Raw genomic sequence first — 21,215 nt, 5'->3', positions numbered from 1 at the left:
GGGAACGAGAGGCGACTACGCACGCTCGGTTCCTGGCCGCCGAGTCGGTCAAGGACGCTTCTGCGAGCAGTCTCGGGTTCCCGGCGAGTAGATTTTGGCCGAGAAGCTGAGCTGCTGCTCTTATGCGCTGCTGGTCTTGAGGATGAGGATCCTTTAAATAATTGAGAGTTCTTTTTCCTCTGTTTTTCATTTTTCCAAGAATCCTCCTCCCACTCTTCCAGCTCCCGGAAGGAAGGAAGCTTCCCACCGTCATGGTCTAACTTCCTCCGCTGATGCCGGGTATGCGGAGGAGTTTGATCACGAGGCGGTGGCATATTCTGTGCCCTCATTGCCTCCATGAGTACTGCCAGCGCTCTTGCCACCTCTTCCGAACTGGGCCCCGTCAAAGGGGTCCCCGGCCGAGTGTGGTAATGAGGCCGTGCAGCCGATGGTTGGCTTTGGGACACTGAATATGTCCTATGATCAGACTGACCCCTGCTAGACCGAGAGTGGTCCGGCCTATATTGAGAGTCATGCATTATAGGAGATAGGGAATCCTCCTTGTGTGATCCTCCCCCCGAGCCGGCACCCTTGGGAGAGTTCCGGTCCGGCGAGGGCGATGGTGTAGGGGTTTTAGGCTTTTCGCCCGCTCCTTGACGGAGGCTTTTGCTCTTGCGGTTCTTAGCCATGGCTGCTAAGATAATTGCAAGATGATCTTGGTTAGGAATTTGGCTTAAAGATTTTTGAAAGTCTTCCCCACAGACGGCGCCAAATTGTTTCGGTTGAAAACAATGGGACCTTGCCGAAGGTCCGCTGAAGTGGAGAAGACTGGATTCGGTCCAAGTTGTGTTGGGCCGAAGGTTTCCTGCACAGTGAACACACGTAAACTAGCCTCGGGGGTGTTTCCGAGGAAGGCCCCTCCGATGCTAAAGTCAGTACAATGTGTAAAAGGAAGACACTATGCAAGAGAGTTTGTAGCTTGAGGCTTTTGTGGAATATTCCTGAATGCAAGAATGAGCATATGAAATGGAATATCAATGTATATGTGATGTCCCCTTGAATGTGTTAATATGATGGCTTTTATACCTTGTCATACTTGGAGAGGTTGGGCTTTAGCCCAATTGGCTTACTTTGTGGGCTGACTTTTGACTTTTGAGCAATTGGAGAGTTGAACCTTGACCTTGGGCTTTTAATTGGATCATTTAGTGCTCCGGCCCAATTTTGACTAAATTGGACCCAAACAATTACAAATAGTCAAATATTGCCCCAAACAAATTATGGTTTGTATACATGGGTGAAGTTCCTATGAGAACCATCTTAACATGAGACCTACTCTTACGATGAGAATCTCATAAGGTACATAGCACATAACTTTGAGGTAAATGATAAAAATGAACAAAATAATTATGAATAATTTTTTGGAAAAATGAAATGTTAATGTGCACATCATATATACGTAAGGTACATGTTCTAAAAGTATAAGGTACATTCCCGAAAGGTATAAAGTACATACCCTAAGATTATAAAAGGTATATTTATAAACTTATAAAGTTATAAAGAACGGAATATATCACTTAGTCTTCTTTTAAAAAGAATAAATTGAGGGATAGGTCAATTGTTTAGAGCTTCCCGGTTTTAAAATATCTTGAGATTTAATCTCTTGTGGCTCTCTAAAGTCTAAACACCAAATTGATTTCGTCACATTACCAAAATTAAATCTTTTTTTTTAGAGGAAACCATATCCGATCATTGAAGCTTATTGTTGTTAGCTTATAGAAAAGAGAAAGAAAAAAAGTAAAATAGAATAAGATTGAGTGTCATACTAGAATTTGTTAAAAACTTAAAATAAATAAGTAAAAAAGCTCAATTTCATAATCACACCTTAACTGGTCATTGAAGGCTTATCCAACTTTTGTGGTGCCTTCAACAATGTCATTAATAGTTAGCGTTTATATGTACCTTTCAATATTGGTCAAGTAGTTGTAATTGTAATACAAACTTATTAGAAAGCTAGAAACATATAACCTATAAATAACATACATTCTTATAAGTTATATTATACGAATTCGTTCACGTTTTTTTTTTTTTTTTTAATCTTAACCTAGCTAGGTATGTTTTCAGGTGTTATATTTTTCGTTTTATGCTAATAATAAATTTAATTTTCACATGGCTAGCAACTAGTAATAGCTTATTAGTACTTATTACTATGATTTTTTTTTTTTTTTTTTTTTTTTTTTTTGTAAATAGTACAAAGTCATTCTAAGATGAATAATGTAGATGTTACGTTGAATAAAAGAGAGCAAAAAATGGCGCCAACCGTGGTTTGTGCTGAATCACAAGCATTGCACCAAGATTTTTGCCCAACAAGTTTGGTTTTTGAGTTAGTTCCTGCTGTTTCTTACTCTCTAGGCATTAATGACAATAATGTTGTTGAGCAAAAAAAGGAGCAAAGTGGCAATGGCAATGGAAGGAAAGAGGTTGCTCCAAGCCAGAATATGCACACCCCTTGTTGCCTTGACATCAAGGAACCCGAGGCTAACGATGAGCTGACCGGAAAAACGGAGGCCTATATGAAGGTTGTTTTGGCAAGATACACGCAGAGATGGCTTGAGAGGACCAAACACCATTTAGGTGATACAACATATATATTTTATTTCGATCTCTACTTTAATTTCTATTATTTTTATCATTAATTGGGCATGTTATTTGATTCATGATCTATGATATGGTTGCACCATGCATGCATATTAGTATAGGCTTAAGGGAGTTGAAATTTCTTATTGTTCACAGTGTATAAATTAATTTTCACACATTAACTAAATGATTACCTAAAAGATTTATATCAAATCATAGTAGGGATATATACATTTAAGAGGGTGTCCAAAATTATCCAAGACAATACAAAGTCCGTATCATAGCTATAATAACTAGGAAATTTTGACAATTACCACCTTCTATTATGTCCATTTTAGCAATTACCACCTTGTATTTTTTTTTTTTGAAAATTACCACCTTCTATTTTCAAAAACATCAAAAGTTACCACCTTTTCCACCACATGACATCATATGGGCCCCACCCTTTACCTTTCCCTCCTATTTCCCCTTCCTCACTTCGATTCTCATCTCCCTTGTCTCTCTTTTCTCTCCTTCACCATTAATGGCAATCAATTCTTCCTCACCCATCTAGCTAATACTTTCTGAAAATTTACTCCCTATTGTCACATCCTCTCTCTCCCCCATAATTCTTGGTCAAAATAGTTGCTAAATTTCCCAAAATCGTACCTTGTTCCAGGCGCACTATCATAGTACAATTGGGTTGGAAACGTCATTGTTGAAGGGGGACCAAGCTAGGATATCTCATTTAGTTCATCAATTGAACACCCTTACCCCTAATTTGATTCACAAAACCGTAATTTCAATCAGGTAATAATTCACAATTTGTTGTCAATTAGTTCATCAATTGAACACCCTCATCCCTAATTTGATTCGCAAAACCATAATTTCAACCCTAATTTGTTGTTAATTTGATTCGCAAAATTACAATCATAAACCCTAAAACACATTGAAAACCCCTAAATTAAAAAATTAAGATGAACAACATACCTTTCTTTTGGGAATCATTGTCATGTTGCAGCAACCACCAATAATTGTTCGTCAATTTGGATTTAGAGGAGTGAATTGAAGTGTTCTGATTTTATTGGGGGAAAAAAAGTGAGAGGAGGGATGAGAATCGAAGAAATGGGAGGGAAATAGGAGGGAAAGGTAAAGGGTGGGGCCCACATGACGTCATGTGGTGGAGAAGGTGGTAACTTTTGATGTTTTTGAAAATAGAAGGTGATAATTTTCAAAAAAAAAAAATACAAGGTGGTAATTGCTAAAATGAACATAGTAGAAGGTGCTAATTAGGGTTGTACACAGTTTGGTCTGGACCGTAACCAAACCAGACCAAACCGTATTTTAACGGTTTGGTTTGGTTTACGGTTTATAAAATTACGGTTTGGTCTCGATTTTTTTTGTAAATATGGTTTATGGTTTGGTTTGGTTTTGCAAAAAATATAAACAAGACCAAACCGTAAACCAATAAACCGTATTTTAATATTTATATAATTTTTCAATAAACTTTTTTTATATTATATAAAAAAATTAAAGAATAAATAAAAAACAATGAAAAATAGATAAAAATTATATCGTCAATACTCTATAATTAATGACTATAATGTAGTACTCATATGAATATCTTTTATTGTTATGTATTATTTTTAATTATGTGTTAGCACTTGATATTTTTATTGTAACTTTGTAGTACAATTTAATCCGTTTGGGCTACTTATTTAAACATTATTATAAATTAGTGAAGTATTATTTGACAATTTTTGGAAAAAAAAAATCATCTCATCATAAACCGCAAACCAAACCGCACCAAACCGTATTACTACGGTTTGGTTTCAATACTAATATGGTTTGGTTTGGTTTGAAAAATTTACCAAACCGTATTTTGCGGTTTGGTTTGGTTTGGACTCAAACCGCACCAAACCAAACCATGTTCACCCCTAGTGGTAATTGTCAAAAATTCCTAATAACTATATCAAACATTCTACATTCGTAGTACAACACAACATAATGTATCTCTAGCTAGTACAGTAATAAGTGATTAAAAATAAATAAAAAATTATTTGTGTGAATAATTTATGCTTTTTTAAATATCATAGAGATAATTTCCTAGCAATGTCTGTTTTCCTAACTAAAATCATAATTGAACTTGAGTTTGATCCACATTATTAATTACAAAGTGGATTTTATTTTTTATGTAGTTTAGGGCTAAGCTAAGTTTAGTTTATTATCACATTAGATTATTTAAGTATACTCTCCATTTTTATTATTCGGTTTAACTCGCAGCTAAATCATTAGATATAAAGCTCATTTAGTTGTAACTAACATTTAACGCAGGATATCAAATAAATATGGACTATAATTATGACGATCTTGATCGATTGCAACGATTTTCATTTAACAATTGTGGCGATCCGTTTATTGAGGGCAACTATGGTGTGCACTCGAGGGACTTCGAAGTAGGTGTATTAGATTGGTTTGCTCGTCTTTGGGAGATCAATAAGGGTGAATATTGGGGATATGTTACGAGTGGTGGAACTGAAGGAAACCTTCATGGCCTACTTGTAGGGTAAGTGTATGCAACATACATCCTCCGTTTTATAATACTTGTAACACTGACCTAAAATAAAAATGTCACAATATTTGCAACACACTATAATTGATTTTTTTTTTTTTTGGTTAAAGTTGTTCTTTTACTCTTATTTAATGCTCATGACCCACTTAATTACACTCCAAACAATATCTCAATTCCGTTTAAGTGTGGTAAAATCATGCGAGACGTTAGTATTAATTAATATTGTTTATTTAGTGATAAATTGATCTTATTGATCATGAAATATTTTCAGGAGAGAAATGTTTCCTGATGGAATTTTGTATGCTTCTAAAGAGTCACACTACTCAGTCTTTAAAGCTGCGCGTATGTATAGAATGAGTTGTGTTAAGGTTGAGACGTTAGTTTCCGGCGAAATTGATTGTGTCGATTTAAAGGCAAGTCTTCTCAAGAACAAAGATAAACCTGCCATCATGAATATTACCATAGGTAATACATTCAATTCATTAAAACCTTTATGTTCATGATTTTCTTTTGAGAGTGTTAATGGAATATGTGTTATTACTGATAGAGTATTATAAAACATAATCCCGGGCCTCAACCACCAAGTTGATGGTTGAACTACTGGTCCATTAACATGATATTAGAGCCACTAAAGGTCACAGGTTCAAATCACATTCACCTCTCATTTTAAAGTGGAATATTTCACGCAGGATATGCAGAGAACTCATGTTGCATCCACATTTTAAACCTAAAGCGCTCTCATGTGAGGGGGGCGTGATAGAGTATAAAACATATTTCTAGGTCTCAACCATCACACCAAGCTGATGGTTGAGTTGGTTTATTAACAATTACGAATTTATTTTGTTCATAATGCACGTGATTATTATGACCAATTTGTGGCCTCTTGTTATAGGTACTACGGTAAAAGGTGCTATTGATGATCTCGATCTAGTGATACAAACTCTTGAAGAATGTGGCTTCCCTCGTAATCGGTTCTATATCCATTGCGACGGAGCCTTGGTTGGTCTTATGCTGCCATTTCTAAATCGAGTAAGTAAACTATCTTTATAAATCATTTTTATTATTGCCATTTTTTAACATTCATGTTTCTAGTTGAAATAACTTTGAACATTCATGATCCTAAATGTGCATATATTGTCTTGCCAATTTCATCCTTTTCTTAGGTTTACACGTTTCTAGTAAAGACACTATTACAACACTCACATGATTACAGTACAGTTGTTAAAAAGTGTGTTAAAAGACAAATTCTAGTATGAGACGGAAACAATATTAATGTCATCCAACAAACAGTAGCTATTATCAAAATGCTGTGATTTGCTAGACGTACGTACAATTGATCATAATTGAGGGTTTTGGTAGGGGTTGCGCCAAATTAATGCCGTATTGAATTAGAACCATCATATGAGAGACAACTGCTATATATTATACAAAGTATCAATTATGGAATAAGATTTTTTTTTTTTTATTGGTAATGGGGACGTTTTTTGTGTCTATGTTGTGATTCCTTGTGAACTTATGCTTACATAATTTAATTTATATCAATATATCTTTGTCTCATACAATGCAATGTATTTGTGGACCTTTAAATAAGGACATATGCAATTTGCGAAAGCTCATACATATGCCCTGGTACTTACATCTTATTAAAAAAAATAGTAAAAAAAGGGTCATTTATTTTTATAAATAAAGGCTATGTTCAACAAATTAAAATAAGTTAAATTCTGTAAAAATAAGCTATAATAAGTAAAAATTAATATCTTAATTAAGCGAACATATATAATATCAATTTTTTTTAAAACCATATAATATCAAATTAGTAAAAAATAACTTTGAATCCGTAAAATTAATTTAACAATAACAATATTTTAATTTCAGTAAAAATTTATTATGCATTTATTTAAGTTAAGTAAAAATAATTTCAGTTAAAAATCAAGTGAAGTGAACAAAGACATAATACTACACTTTACATCAATCTTTTCTAATAACCCTTGAACAATTTTACCTTTGTCTTCAACTTTCTTGTAAATTATTGAATTTTTATTATAACATTTTGTGTTTTCTTCAAAAATAATAGGCACCGCAAATCACATTCAAGAAGCCAATTGATAGTATAAGTGTTTCCGGCCACAAATTCGTGGGATGCCCGATGCCTTGTGGTGTTCAAATGGTAAGGAGGGAACACATTAACTATTTATCTAGCAATGTAGAGTATGTAGCATCAAGGGATGTTACAATCATGGGAAGTAGGAACGGTCACGCCCCCATCTTCCTATGGTATGCATTGAGTCGCAAAGGATACAATGGATTCAAGAAAGACGTACAAAAATGCCTAAACAATGCACGTTACCTTAAAGACCGGCTTAAAGAGGCCGGCCTTAGTGTCATGCTCAATAGGCTAAGCAACACCGTGGTGTTCGAAAGACCTCAAGATGAGGATATAATTCGATATTGGCAGCTCTCGTGTCAAGGGAATATAGCTCATGTTGTCGTGATGCCTAATGTTACAATCAAGAAATTGGATACGTTCATAAGTGAGCTAGTTGAGAAGCGTTCGAATTGGTTAAAAGACGGTGAAAATCAACCTCCTTGTGTTGCTTCTGATATTGGCAAAGAGAATTGTGTTTGCCCTTTGCATAAGTGAGAATTTAATCTGCTTGTTAATTTGATTGTTTTGTATTAAGATATACTCCATTATTTATTTTTCATTTTCATTTATCATGCTATTTGTTTAATAAAAAAAATAATAATTGTACAATGTGTAGAATATTGAGGTAAAAAAACATGAACACATATACCTAGTATGATTATTGTTTTTTTTTTTTTTTTTTTTTTGAACATAGTATGATTATTGTTGTATGCAAGGATTATTCGTCCAATAGTTTACATTTACAGATAATAGAATTTTTTTTTTTTTTTATATTTATTTATGTTTCACAAAAATTTAGCAACATTATGTTACATACATGTATAGTTGATATAGATAATAGATTCATGTTAATCACTGTACAGCTAGCTTTGAATAGTGACAATATTTATATAAGTTAATTGAATATAAATAGCAAAAACATAATAGTGGGGCTCCTATATAATGTCAATCCTATCTGCCAATCATCAAGTTTGGTGTAGCCGTATAGTTGGTTGCAAGGTTGAATAATTCTAATTGTAGTTAGTTTCCTTAGTTACAAGTTAAACGTATTAAAAAATATATATATATTATAATTTGAATAATTAAAGGTGAATAAATGAACTTTTATTTTGGTGCGAAGAAAGTAATTTAATTAATATTAATCTACTATGTTTGCCTGTTTATGACTAGTAGTAGACCATATAAGCAGTATTAGACTTTGTTCTCTTACGTTGAAATTCAGTTTAGTTCAATTCAGTTCAGCTCAGCTCAGTTCAGTTCAGTTCATTTCAGCTCAGCTCCTAATTTCCTTCTCTTATAAAATATTCATTTCAGTTCAGTTCAGTCAGTTCAGTTCAGCTCAGCTCAATTCAGTTCAGTTCAGTTCAGCTGAGTTCAGTCAATGAGAACAGACCCTTAATAGGCAAAAAATTCAACATATTATATAAGTCGAGTTGACAATTTTAATTGTTTGATTTGTTTATACAAATGGGTTCAAGTTGACATACTTAAACAATTAATCAAGTAGTAAGTAGTGACTAGTGAGTGGTGATACATAACTTGTCTACAAAAGTGGCAAAAACATGGGTCTCCAACATCTTTCATTCCTTCCTACTTGCAAGTTTAATTAATTAAGCTCATAATTCAGTCATACTTAACCAAAATCATATGACCAAAACACAAATTTACATCTTACTTATCCTGTTTCTTGCATTCACATCGGGTCAATCACAAACACGAGCAGGATGGCGGTTGCAGAAGCCATAGCAATCGAGGCTGCAAAAGCCATGATACAATTAGTGGCGACTCGACCATTAGAGGAGCTACGCCTCGCTTGGGGTTTCAAGGATCACCTACGAAAACTCAACTCAAAATTAAATTACATTTTAGCATTTTTGAATGACATGGGAAGCGCCAAGAAAGAAATGGAAGTCCAACTTGTAAATTGTTGGCTACAAAATATCAAAGATGTCGTCTATTTTGCGCAAGATATTATGGATGAGTACGCCTATGAAATCCTCCGTAGGAAACTCGAGATAAATAGTAACGCATCGAGGAAACGTTTACGTCTCCACAATGTGATGTTTAAGCGATCGAATCGAATCAAGTTCCGTTTTCGGATGACTCGTAAGGTGACCGAGATCCTTGCCAAGTTTGATGAGCTTGAAAATGATGCTAAAAATTATGGGCTTAAAGCGGTGAAGTTGGCAACGGATGCACGTACATCAACTTATAATGATGATAATATGAATGAATATTATTGTATGTTGAAGCAAGCTCGTCGAAATGCGGGTGTAGAAGATGGATCTGAGTTTGTTGGAAGGAAGATTGATGAGGAGAAGTTACTGCAAATGATTTGTTCATCATCACCTGGAAATAACAGTAATTCTGGCTTGTGTGTTAAGGCCATAGTTGGAATTGGGGGTAAGTTCTCTTTGTTTCACACACACTCTCATATTTGTATTCCAATTGTAATTGTTTAAATGAATTTCTCTTGTCTCTAGGCCCGGTTTTGTTTGATATACTACTAATATTTTCAAGGAAAATCACAATTATAAATTAGTTCTTCTTTGTTTGGTTGCATACGAGAAAAGTTTAAGAAAAATCAAAAATAGGAGTGGGAATGTGTGGATGGATGAATGAGACGGAAATAAAAAGGAGAGGAGGAAAATGTTGTTTCCCTTATATTGTAAAGGAAAAGTTTTTTCATCATTAAAGATATAACTTTCTATCATTGGGAAAATTGTTTTCTACCCCTTCCCAAACCAAACAAATGAAAGTGGGAAATAATTGATGATGCGGTTCCAAGAACCGCATCAATTGAGAAAATCATTTTCTAAGAAACACATTTACATCAAACCAAATGGGGCCTAAATGTTCTTCCTTTTTGCTTTTTTGTTGCGAAGCAAAAAAGTCCAATTTAAGTAGAAAGAGCGATTTTTTAATATGTTCATTCTAACTTCTTTAAGGCCTTTACTTTTTAGGCTCAGATTGATTTATTTGATTAAATTTATAGTTTCCCACAAATCAATACATTTTTGTTATGCAAATGAGATATTTGCGTTATTTTTTTACTAATTCCGAGCTCAATTCGGACTCCTAAAGGCTAAAATGGCCCCTAAAACCTTAATCGGAGATTTTTCCAACTAGTAAACCGATGAAAAAGTTGAATCGGACTGCAATTTACAATTTATATGAACTTTTGGGCTGCAATTTACAATTTTCTTTTTAAATGGCTGCAATTTGCAAAATACGAACTTTAAATGGCTGCGAATTGCAAATTTTCCTCAATTCACATCTGACAATCAAATCTTTAATATACATCCATTTTGTTTAATGAGAGACGATTTACAAATTTAATGTGATGATTTATAACTTGGTTTCAGAGATGAAAACAAAATGTTAATGTTTAGTAATAACTCTAACAACTAGTTGATAGAACATTTGTTAAGTAATCTTTTTTTTTTAATGACTATCAATGAATTTATGAATCTATGATGATGCAGATTCTTACAATATATAGACATTGATATATACTTTACCCTATACTATTTACAGGTCTTGGCAAGACTACTTTAGCAAGGCGCTTATACAACAATGACCAAATAATTGGGCATTTTGCAAAGCGAATTTGGATATCAATGTCAGAAGATTTTGATGCTAAAAGAGTTTTGAAGGAGATGGTTGAATGTCCTACAAAAAAAGCATACTTAACTAGAACACATGCAATTATAAATCAGCTTCAAGAAGAGATTAAATCGAGTAAATTCTTGCTCGTCTTAGATGATGTATGGAACAAAAATGATGATATGTGGAGCTCACTACACCGGTTGCTGCAGAGAATTGGGAATTCTGCTCAAAGTGTGATTTTAATTACTACTCGTAGCAACGAAGTTGCTATGGAAGCCGAAGCACATACTCACTTGTTGACAGGTTTATCAGATGAGGAAAGTTGGGCTCTTTTCACGCAGCAATTTAGAGCTAGTGAGGCATTGCTTAATGTTCCGTGTTTTGAAGAAGTTGGGAGGACGATTGTTGAGAAGTGTAAGGGTGTTCCATTAGCCATAAAAATGATTGGAAGATCACTCGAGTCAAAGAAGTATCTGTATGAGTGGGAGAAAATAGAGAAAAGTGAGCTATGGCATGTAGAATATGCTAAAAATCATATCCTACCTTCGATATTGTTGAGCTATCATCATTTACCTTGTTTGTCATTGAAGCAATGTTTTGCTTATTGTGCAATTTTTCGTAAAGATTGCCCTATGGAACGAGGTGATTTGATTGCTCTTTGGATGGCGCAAGGCTTCCTTCACAAACACGAAACAAGCTTAACAATGGAGGAGATTGGTGAGGAGTTTTTAGAAATACTGTCAAAGAATTTGTTCTTGGAAGGAAAAGAAAGTGAGAAAACAGGACGGATTTTGTCTTATAAGATGCACGATTTGGTGCATGATCTAGCAGTGTATGTATCGCGTAAGGACTTGTTGGTATGGAACAAAGAAGCAAAGCCGAATAGTGACATTGAGTGTAGACATTTAGTAGGCAAGTTTAGTGTACAACATGCGTTTCAAGAAATCATTCCTGCAGAGATTTCTACAAAGAGACTACGAACGATTAATCTTTGGGCTGGTTTGCCAGGTAATTTGTTAACAGTTAGATATCTACGAACTCTAATGATTGATGGGATTGGCCTTCGGGTGGTACCAGCTTCCATTCGGAAGTTGAAGCTTCTCAAGTATTTGGACTTATCAAACAATCCGTTCAAAATGTTACCAGAGTCAATCACTAAGCTCTACCAGTTACAAACTCTGAAACTTACCGGCTGCAAAGAACTAACAGAGCTACCAAATGAACTGCATAAGTTGGTAAACTTAAGACACATTATGACAACAGATCATAGTGTGTTTGCATCTAAAGGATTACAACAATTGACATGCCTGCAGACCTTACCTGATCTTGCATTGCGCGATGGAGAAGGATGGACTGTTGATGAATTAGCCTCTTTACATGAAGCTAGAGACGGTCTCTCTATCTCAGGTCTTGAATATGTGAAGAGTGAAGCTGAAGCAAGAAAAGTTGAGCTTGGAAAAAAGGTGAAGCTTTTACGATTGCATCTAGTTTGGTCTGGTAATAGAGTAGACAACAACACTGATACTGATGAGGAAGTTCTGACAGGCCTTGAACCTCACCCAGGTATAATAGCACTGGCTATAGTTGGCTACAATGCCGAAAAATTTCCTATATGGATGATGAAGATGGCTGTTAAATTTGGGGCACCAAGAAGTAAGATAGTACCTCTTAGCAATCTCAAAGCAATAAAACTCGTGGATTGCAGAAGATGTCGATTTCTTCCCACACTCGGTCAGTTGCCATTTCTTAAGTATTTATATCTAGATAAATTAGCTGTGGAATGCATAGATGATCACTTCTATGTAAGTGATCAGGATCTTCACAGGCAAATTGAAAAACTATTTCCAGCTTTACGAGAGCTTCAGATCTGGAACTTTGACAGTCTGACAGAATGGATGCAGCCATCTCCAACACTAGGGGCAATAACCTTTCCTTTCTTGGAAATTTTAGAGGTTATGAATTGCCCTCTTCTGGAGATAATACCGGCCCTGAAATTTGAGTCCCTGAAACGGTTAAGAATTCAAGAATTTCCCGGTACTCAATCCTTGGACATTGTCAAATACAGCAGCAGTCTCACATCATTAGAAGTTTGTGAGATACTAAAATTGAAGAGCTTGCCTCAGGAGGTATCAAACCATACAAACCTACAGAAATTGAGTATATGGGGTTGTCAAGAACTCGAGTCTTTACCTGATAGACTGCCAGCATCTCTAAAGACCTTGGACATAAGAGAATGTCCTGCCTTAGCTTCACTTCCTGATGATCTTTTTCGGGACCTATTGTGTTTGTGTAAGCTGAATATCTACAGATGCAGCGGATTAAAAAATATTTCAACTAGTTTGCAAGAATGTGCATCTTTAAAGGAACTAAACATAAAGCAATGTCCATCAATAGAAGGTCCACAAACAGATTTAAGCAAGTTGCTTGGTCTCGAAGAGCTGTGGGTTAACGAAGCAGGAGAATTAACAACTTCCATACTGCAAGCACTGCAACATCTTCCATCTCTAATGGAGTTGAGCATTGGTGGTTTTAAAGACGAAAATGTGGTCAAAACTTACTTCGCAAACAATGCCCCTTGCCTCACTAGCCAATCCATCAGCCTTACACGACTAATTTTGGATGGTTATCCAAATATCAAATTGGTACCTGAACAAATCCAACTCTTTAGCAACCTTAAAGTCATGTCTATATGGAATTTCGATAGATTGGAACAACTTCCAGACTGGATAAGCAATCTGTCCTCGCTTGAGGAGTTGTCGCTTTACAAATGCAAGAATCTGAAATTTCTTCCTTCGAAACAAGCCATGCTGTCTCTGACTGAGTTTTGGCATCTAGATGTTGCTGACTGCCCACTGCTAACTGAAAGATATGCCAAAGATGGCCCTAAATGGCATAACATCTCACATATTTCTTATATTGTTTTTAATGATAACATTTTTCAAAGTAATGAATGAGAATGATTTGTTCAGATGTAATAGACTATCCATTATACAAGAAGATTTTTGTTTTTTTAGGACCATAAGTCCATAACTTCTGTTTTTAGACTTGTTATGAACTTTATACAATTAGATTTTCGATAATTTTTAGATTTTTGATTAATTTTTTCCATACAAAAAATTATGTAAATTGTCCTAAATATAATTATCATAAATTTTACACAAACAGTCCATCTTGTGTACAGCTGGCCACACCGCTTCTAAAATTCCCCAGAGGTCACCCATCATTACTCCCATTCAAACGCGCTTAACTAAAAAGTATCTTAATTATCATATTAGCTCCTTGAAAAAAATATGCATTTTGTTAGTATGAGTAGTAAGTTAAATTCGTTTAAGTAATCATAAGGGATATTACAATAACATTAACGAAGTAATTCTCATGATGACAAGTCACACGCTGTGGCTAGCAAATACGAGTATAAGAATTTGTGTTACACAAAACACAATAATAAGTTATACAATTGTATTTTATGACAATTTTTATTTTTTATTTTTTTTGTAAAAAAAAAGATATCTATGATAATCATATTTATGTTTATAATACATACATAATATTTTTTTTGTATGGAAATAAATTATCGAATTTATTCACAAACTTTTCAATCCGAATTTGGTAAAACTCATCTCAACTCGTTATTAAGATGTCGAGTCGAATTTTAACCATAGTCAAGCCACCACGAACTGAGCTATAACCAAATTTTGAGTGAGCCAAGCTTGAACTATGTTAAGATAAGATAGAATTGTTATGGAATATATTTTATATCCTTTGTATTACTCCTGTCACTATTTTTTGCACCATTGCCAAATTGGGGGGTCAAACTTTTCAAACTTTGACCATAAATTGTCATTGTTCTACAAAAGGAAATATAGTTGTGTGAGATCTTGTTTGATTCGTTTTATTGTAAATTTAATTAATATCAACTTTTAAAATTTTTCCAACTATGAAAATGAAGATATAAACGTTTTAATACGTGTCTTGGACACCGTTTATAATCAAATGGGGTAAAAATAAAAGGACATAGAGAATATGTTTTACAAATAGTATGTTTAATCGTTGCACATAACAACGGATGTAGTATTATAATTCTAAGTTGGTTGGGTTATTTAGTGATTGTATAAATTTTAGAAGTATAAGACTTTGAGATTGTCTTGACAAACTATTTACGAACAAGGCTCAGCTCATTATGGCCAAACAGTAACACTTTCAACGTGTTGGCTTTTTAAAAGTTACTCCTTAATAACTCAGGCAAGAGAATTTTATCTCTCCTCCATCAAAAACCATGAAGAAGATCTCTTTCTCTGTATCATCAAACCAATCTTCTTCAAAATCAAACACCAAAATCAAGAATGATTCAGCCCCAAAACCCCAAATTGATGGTGAATCAATCACCGAATTTAACCCTTCTCAAACCCTAATCCTAGAAAAAGGCCCCAAGAAAGTCGTGATTCCCCCGAAACAGAACGAATGGCGTCCCGCCAAGAAGATGAAGAATCTCGATTTACCCCCAATTCACTCCGAAGGAAAACCCCTTGAATTTGAAGTTGAAAACGAAGCTGATGTTGCTGCCCCAGAAGCTGATTCGAAGATTTCATATGGGTTGAATCTGCGCCAAGATTCGGTTAATGGTAAGGCTGAATTTGATGTTCCTAATTCAATTGATTCGATTATGCTTAAGAAATTGAGGAATGATTTAGATAAGTTGCCTGAAGATGAGGGTTTTGATCAATTTGAGGAGGTTCCTGTTGAGGGTTTTGGGGAAGCTTTGTTAGCTGGGTATGGGTGGAGAAAAGGGATGGGAATTGGGAGAAATGCTAAGGAGGATGTCAAGGTTGTTGAGTATAAACGTCGGACCGCGAAAGAGGGGTTAGGGTTTACTGATGATAATGTGCTTCCTGGGAAAGTTGATGAGAATAAAAAGAATAAAGGAAAATTTGAGGTTGGGAAAGAGGTAAGGATTGTTGGTGGAAGAAAGATGGGGTATAAGGGTAGAGTTATTGAGGTGTTACCGGGAGGTGATTCGTTGTTTTTGAGGCTTTCGCGTAGTGATGAGGAAGTGAAGGTTCGAGTGGATGAAGTGGCTGAGTTGGGTTCTTTGGAGGAAGATAAGTGTTTGAAGGAATTGAAGGAGTTGAAGATTCAAGGTTCTAAAGAATCTTCGAGGGGTAGTGATAAGAAGGGGAGTAGAGATTCGTCGAGTGAAAGAAAGGAAAGTAAGAGAGGTAGAAATGAGGGTAGGAGAGGTGATGTTGGTGAAGTTAAGAGTGAACGCAGGGTGCGGGTGGATGAGAAAAGGACTAGTAGTAGTGGAGTTTCTTGGCTTAGGAGTCATATTAGGGTCAGAATTGTTAGCAAGTCGTTTAAAGGAGGAAAGTTTTATTTGAAGAAGGGTGTGGTAATCGATGCAGTTGGAGCCAGGACCTGTGATATAACAATGGATGATGGTAGGGAGATTGTTCAGGGAGTAGAACAGGAGATTTTGGAAACTGCTCTTCCTAGACGAGGTGGTCCTGTTCTTGTTCTTTTCGGAAAGCACAAGGGTACATATGGCAGTCTTGTTGAGAAAGATTCTGAGAGGGAAAAAGCTGTAGTTCAAGACGCTGATACACACGAGCTGATTCATGTGCAGCTTGAACAAATAGCTGAATTTGTTGGAGACCCAAGCGATATTGGTTATTGATTATGGATGCCATATTGAACTAGTATAACAAGGTGATATACCAGGCACATTTCACTTAAGGCTTGTAGCTGTGGCTTATTTAGTTTTATACAAAGTATCTTACACATTATCTATTGTTTATTGTGAAACTGTGATGCTTGATTTAGAAAATTCGAGTGATTTGTTATAAGATGCTCTTTGTGGCTATTGCATTGTTTAGTACTTTGTTGAAATTGGTCATGCTTTTACTCCAATGAATAATTCTAATGTTCTGTCTAAAACATGTAGATACATGATTAATATCTGACCTCTTGATCTTGAAATGTTTATACTTGTTTAATAATATTAGAATTGTGAAATTGCATTGAATTTATTTTCCCAATGAAACTCTTTTGTGGACTTTGATTGATGGATTTGGATTTATCTTTATTCTTGTCTCTTCCTTGTGGATGGAGAAGACCCTTTATTTTCATAGTGAGCACTGAGCAGTCAGTTTCTGTGTTGTTTGTCTGAAATTGATCCAGACAATGTTATTTATTGTTATACATTAACAGGAATATTCTGCAAGGTTGAAGCACGTAAAGTGTTTTAAAAACTTCTTAACACCCTTTGTTGACTTAGAGAGGCGAGCCAATCACTGAATGGTCTAACAAATAGTTGCATTGAGTCGGATGCCTGTAATTAGCTTATTAATACAAGTTTGGCACCAATATCACCTCCCCTCTTCCCTCCTGAGATCTTCCTCCCTCCTTTCAAGTGTTTCAGTTTCCACCTTTGGCCATGAATGCCTATAGTTGAAACAAAGATTACATAGGCCTTCAGTTGCTTTTGAAATTTGACTGGTTCAGCAATTGTTTTTTTTTTTGAAAAAAAAAATAAAAAAAATTGCTCTCATTGTGCTTGTTCATGAACATCTTGTGATATCACTTTACAGCGTTTCTATCCCGTGGTTAACAATTGGTAAGTATAGGAGTTTATAACTAATGGGATATGGTGGCAGCAGTGGAACTGTGGAAGTGGACAGAGTTCCTTGGGCTATTTGTTGGAAGCATTGAAGCTCTGAAGCCTGCTTCTTACTAAAGCTCCAGCCAATGTTAGTTCAGAACCAGCTGTGAAAGGAGCAGCAAAGCCTGTTGCTGCTAAAACGTAGCTTATTGATGTCCAGAAGGCTCCTGCAGGAGTTAATACTAACTGTGAACAGAAATTTGGGGATAGACTACGTGGATTTGTATTTGGTGTTTTACGGTTTTATTCACAACTATAGACCCGGCTTGAACAAAGAGGTCTTTGAAGAGTTGCATTTGGAATTCATTTGGAATGGCATGGGGAAATGCCTTGAATTAGGCCTATGTAATGCCATTGGCATTACAAACTTCAACCCCTTCTAGATGCACTGATTCTGTATGCCCTGATGCTAATCAGGTATCTTTTTGTTTTCGTACCTTTCCTCAATTTTTCTGATATAATTGCTGTACTTTTAATTGAGAATTTGTCCTTGAATTTGGTGATGTCTTTCTCTGATTAAATTGCCAATTACCTCTGAGGCTCTGAGTTTTCCCCAGATTTTACCTTTTTTTCATAGCAAGTGCTCAGACACACATGCGCGCCCACACACACCCACCCACACACAGTGTTCTGCATTTCATTTTCAAACATTTTAGGGCTTTAATGTGGTAGCATAGTATGGTGTATAGTACAGTTTATACGTATGTAGCATGGAAACTGCTTAGGTTTTGCAGGCAGATATGTTTTGAAAATAAGAATGAAAATGATCTGGGTTTTAAAATAATGGGGAAACTTCTCGTCTCAGAAATTTTTGTGCTTCCTAAGTTTATGCTATTGTGTGTATTATGAAATTAATGGTGGTTTGTTAGATCTGTATATCCTTGTTTTTGAAGGTGAGTTGGCTATCACTACTGCTGCCAATCTAATATCACTTTCTTATTTGTGAATATCAAAGTTATATGCCACCCTTTATGGGCATATATTGGAAGATATAGAGCATATAGTAGAATCTCTTAACTTTAGGATCTTTTTTTGAGCATTTCAGGTCTCCCAAGTTTCTTTAGTTGATGTTTAGGATCTAGAATTTAGGAAGATACTTTCTACATGTTTGATTGCAAGCCTACTCAGTGATGTCTGCAATCAGGAAATAAATCTGCTTAGCTTGTGAATTTGTATAAAGATGAGGATTTGGGGAAGAAGTAATACCATTTTATTGTGGCTGAGCTTATGGATCCCCTAAGTATGTTATATCCCAAGTCCAATATAGAGTGGGGTATTCAGTGGAAAGTGAAACCAGCAAGAAACACCTTAGCTGCAAGATTAGAGCTGCTGGTTCTCTGTTCTACGCTCAATCACCATGTAACTTGTCATTATTCTTCCCTCTTGGTGTTCATTTTCACTTCCATTTGCATGATCATAAAGCTCATTGCTGTCATTTATTGACGTTCCTAATTCAGTTCTATTTTCTATGCTCATTTTGGCTTACGTGGTCATAATGATAGTTGCTTTCTCTGTTATGCACCAAGCCAAATCACCAGTGACTATCACCTACCAGAGGGGAAGACCAGCTCAGCAGCATCTTAGTAACTAATTCGCATGTCATCAGGAGGGAATAATAGCTGTTGCTATATAAATTTGTTATCAGCAAAATTTAGGTGGAAGGAATCCAAAAGTTGTCAAGGTAGATAATGAATGTTAGAGATCATTGAGAAATATATTGTTGGGAGAAAATTTATGCCTCTCGAAAGTAGGAAGGTCTGTTTGGCTACCTTAAGCCATTCAGGTCTGTTTAGCTTCCGTAAACCATTCTTATCTTTTGCTATCTATTTTTGCCTTGTTGATTCCTGTCACCACACTGAAGCACAACCCTTTTCCTCTCATATGTATAGAATTGTTATAATTTGTGCCTGCTGAATTGCTATCTGATGGAATGTTCTGTTCGATTAATTGATAGTGGTTTGTTTCTTTCAGCTGCTAGAAACGCTTTCTGATCCTTTGGAATCAGGCATAATGAAAATATTGCTTGTCACCTGTTAGAGGTGACAAGGCAAGGCAGTTACCCATAAAGTGGTTTGAAGGTCAAGGAATAAGAGTCACTGAGAAGAGACTTCACCATATATCTTGGAGTCAAGTAAGCTATCTTTTGCCCATTAGCATTGTTATGTGGCCATCTGTTGGTGCTGGTAATCATTAACTTACAACGCTGTCTTTCAAATTTATGACCATGTTGCATACCACTTGAACTTGATAAAGACCCTGAATATATAATTGTGAGGATTGATTGTAAGTTTATTATTCGTATTATGCATAATATTGGTAATACTTCAAACAGCTTTATAGTAGCTATTGCAAGCACAATTAATCCTAGCCGACTTTCTTGGGGTACTGCACCTGTTATCGTGGTGCAACTAGTAATTGCAAATTTCCCTTGGAACTTACTATCAGTCACTCTTTGAATTAGGATTTATTTCGTGTGTATCTCACGTCCGGTTCTGTAGTAGAGATGGAATTCCAAAAAAACCATCAACTATAACCCCAAAAGAACTAAATTCCGTAAACAACATAGAGGAAGAATGAAGGGAATATCTTGTCGGGGGAATCGTATTTGTTTCGGAAGATATGCTCTTCAGGCACTTGAACCCGCTTGGATCACGTCTAGACAAATAGAAGCAGGGCGGCGAGCAATGACACGAAATGCACGTCGCGGTGGAAAAATATGGGTACGCATATTTCCCGACAAACCTGTTACAGTAAGACCCGCGGAAACCCGTATGGGTTCCGGTAAAGGATCGCCCGAATATTGGGTAGCTGTTGTCAAACCAGGTCGAATACTTTATGAAATAAGCGGAGTAGCCGAAAATATAGCCTGCCGGGCTATCGCAATAGCGGCATCGAAAATGCCTATACGAACTCAATTCATTATTTCAGGATAAGAATGTAGACCTAAAGGAAATGGATCTTTTGGATAAAAACAAATAGAAGTTTTTTTTGGACAAACAATATTTCTTTTTCATTTATTTTTACATTGAAAGAACAGATAAAAACAAAAAATGATTCAACCTCAGACCCATTTGAATGTAGCAGACAACAGCGGGGCTCGAGAATTGATGTGTATTCGAATCATAGGAGCTAGCAACCGCCGATATGCTCGTATTGGTGACGTTATTGTTGCTGTGATTAAAGAAGCAATACCCAACACGCCCTTAGAAAGATCAGAAGTGATCAGAGTTGTAATTGTACGTACCTGTAAAGAACTCAAACGCGCCAACGGTATGATAATACGATATGATGACAATGCCGCAGTTATCATTGATCAAGAAGGAAATCCAAAAGGAACTCGAATTTTTGGTGCAATTGCCAGGGAATTGAGACAAAACTTTACTAAAATAGTTTCATTAGCTCCTGAGGTATTATAAGATGAGAAGTAGGGTATTTGACTGAAAAACAATAGGAGATTGTGTATCACGTATATATCTTTCATTTTGAAGTTTTTTATAATTAAAAATTGAATACTAAACTAAAAAAAAGGCATGTTGATTATATCAAATTTTTGGGGAACCACTTATTTTAGTTCATCATGAGTAGGGACACTATTGCTGATATAATAACCTCGATACGAAATGCAGACATGAATAGAA

General features: G+C 35.6%; 3 protein-coding genes across 5 annotated transcripts; all 3 read left to right on the top strand.

The window, feature by feature from the left end:
* The first annotated feature begins 1,223 nt into the window (after positions 1 to 1,223).
* On the top strand, positions 1,224 to 8,168 carry LOC110706686 (serine decarboxylase-like). Its single transcript, XM_021884641.1, has 5 exons — positions 1,224 to 2,610; positions 4,927 to 5,158; positions 5,436 to 5,629; positions 6,057 to 6,193; positions 7,239 to 8,168. The coding sequence occupies exons 1-5, from the start codon at positions 2,244 to 2,246 to the stop codon at positions 7,803 to 7,805; spliced, it is 1,497 nt and encodes a 498-aa protein (XP_021740333.1). The 5' UTR covers positions 1,224 to 2,243; the 3' UTR covers positions 7,806 to 8,168.
* Positions 8,169 to 9,034: 866 nt separating this feature from the next.
* Positions 9,035 to 13,873, top strand: LOC110706530 (putative disease resistance protein RGA1). Its single transcript, XM_021884447.1, has 2 exons — positions 9,035 to 9,713; positions 10,848 to 13,873. Exons 1-2 carry the CDS (start codon positions 9,035 to 9,037, stop codon positions 13,871 to 13,873), a joined length of 3,705 nt encoding a protein of 1,234 aa, XP_021740139.1.
* A 1,208-nt stretch (positions 13,874 to 15,081) lies between these two features.
* Positions 15,082 to 19,935, top strand: LOC110706682 (protein MOS2-like). Of its 3 annotated transcripts, none has more exons than XR_002508384.1 (3): positions 15,082 to 16,625; positions 17,576 to 17,994; positions 19,549 to 19,935. XR_002508384.1 is itself a non-coding variant. In XM_021884637.1 (2 exons), the coding sequence occupies exon 1, from the start codon at positions 15,196 to 15,198 to the stop codon at positions 16,591 to 16,593; it is 1,398 nt and encodes a 465-aa protein (XP_021740329.1). In that variant the 5' UTR covers positions 15,082 to 15,195; the 3' UTR covers positions 16,594 to 16,625; positions 19,549 to 19,935. The 3 variants fall into 3 exon arrangements, 1 of the variants encoding a protein (XP_021740329.1); XR_002508383.1 differs by having other exon boundaries at positions 17,507 to 17,994; XM_021884637.1 differs by lacking the exon at positions 17,576 to 17,994.
* Positions 19,936 to 21,215: the final 1,280 nt, after the last annotated feature.

The sequence above is a fragment of the Chenopodium quinoa genome, unplaced genomic scaffold (genome assembly GCF_001683475.1).
Source record: "Chenopodium quinoa cultivar QQ74 unplaced genomic scaffold, ASM168347v1, whole genome shotgun sequence".
NCBI classification, from domain to species: domain Eukaryota; kingdom Viridiplantae; phylum Streptophyta; class Magnoliopsida; order Caryophyllales; family Amaranthaceae; genus Chenopodium; species Chenopodium quinoa.
This window is presented reverse-complemented; position numbering and strand designations above follow the sequence as displayed.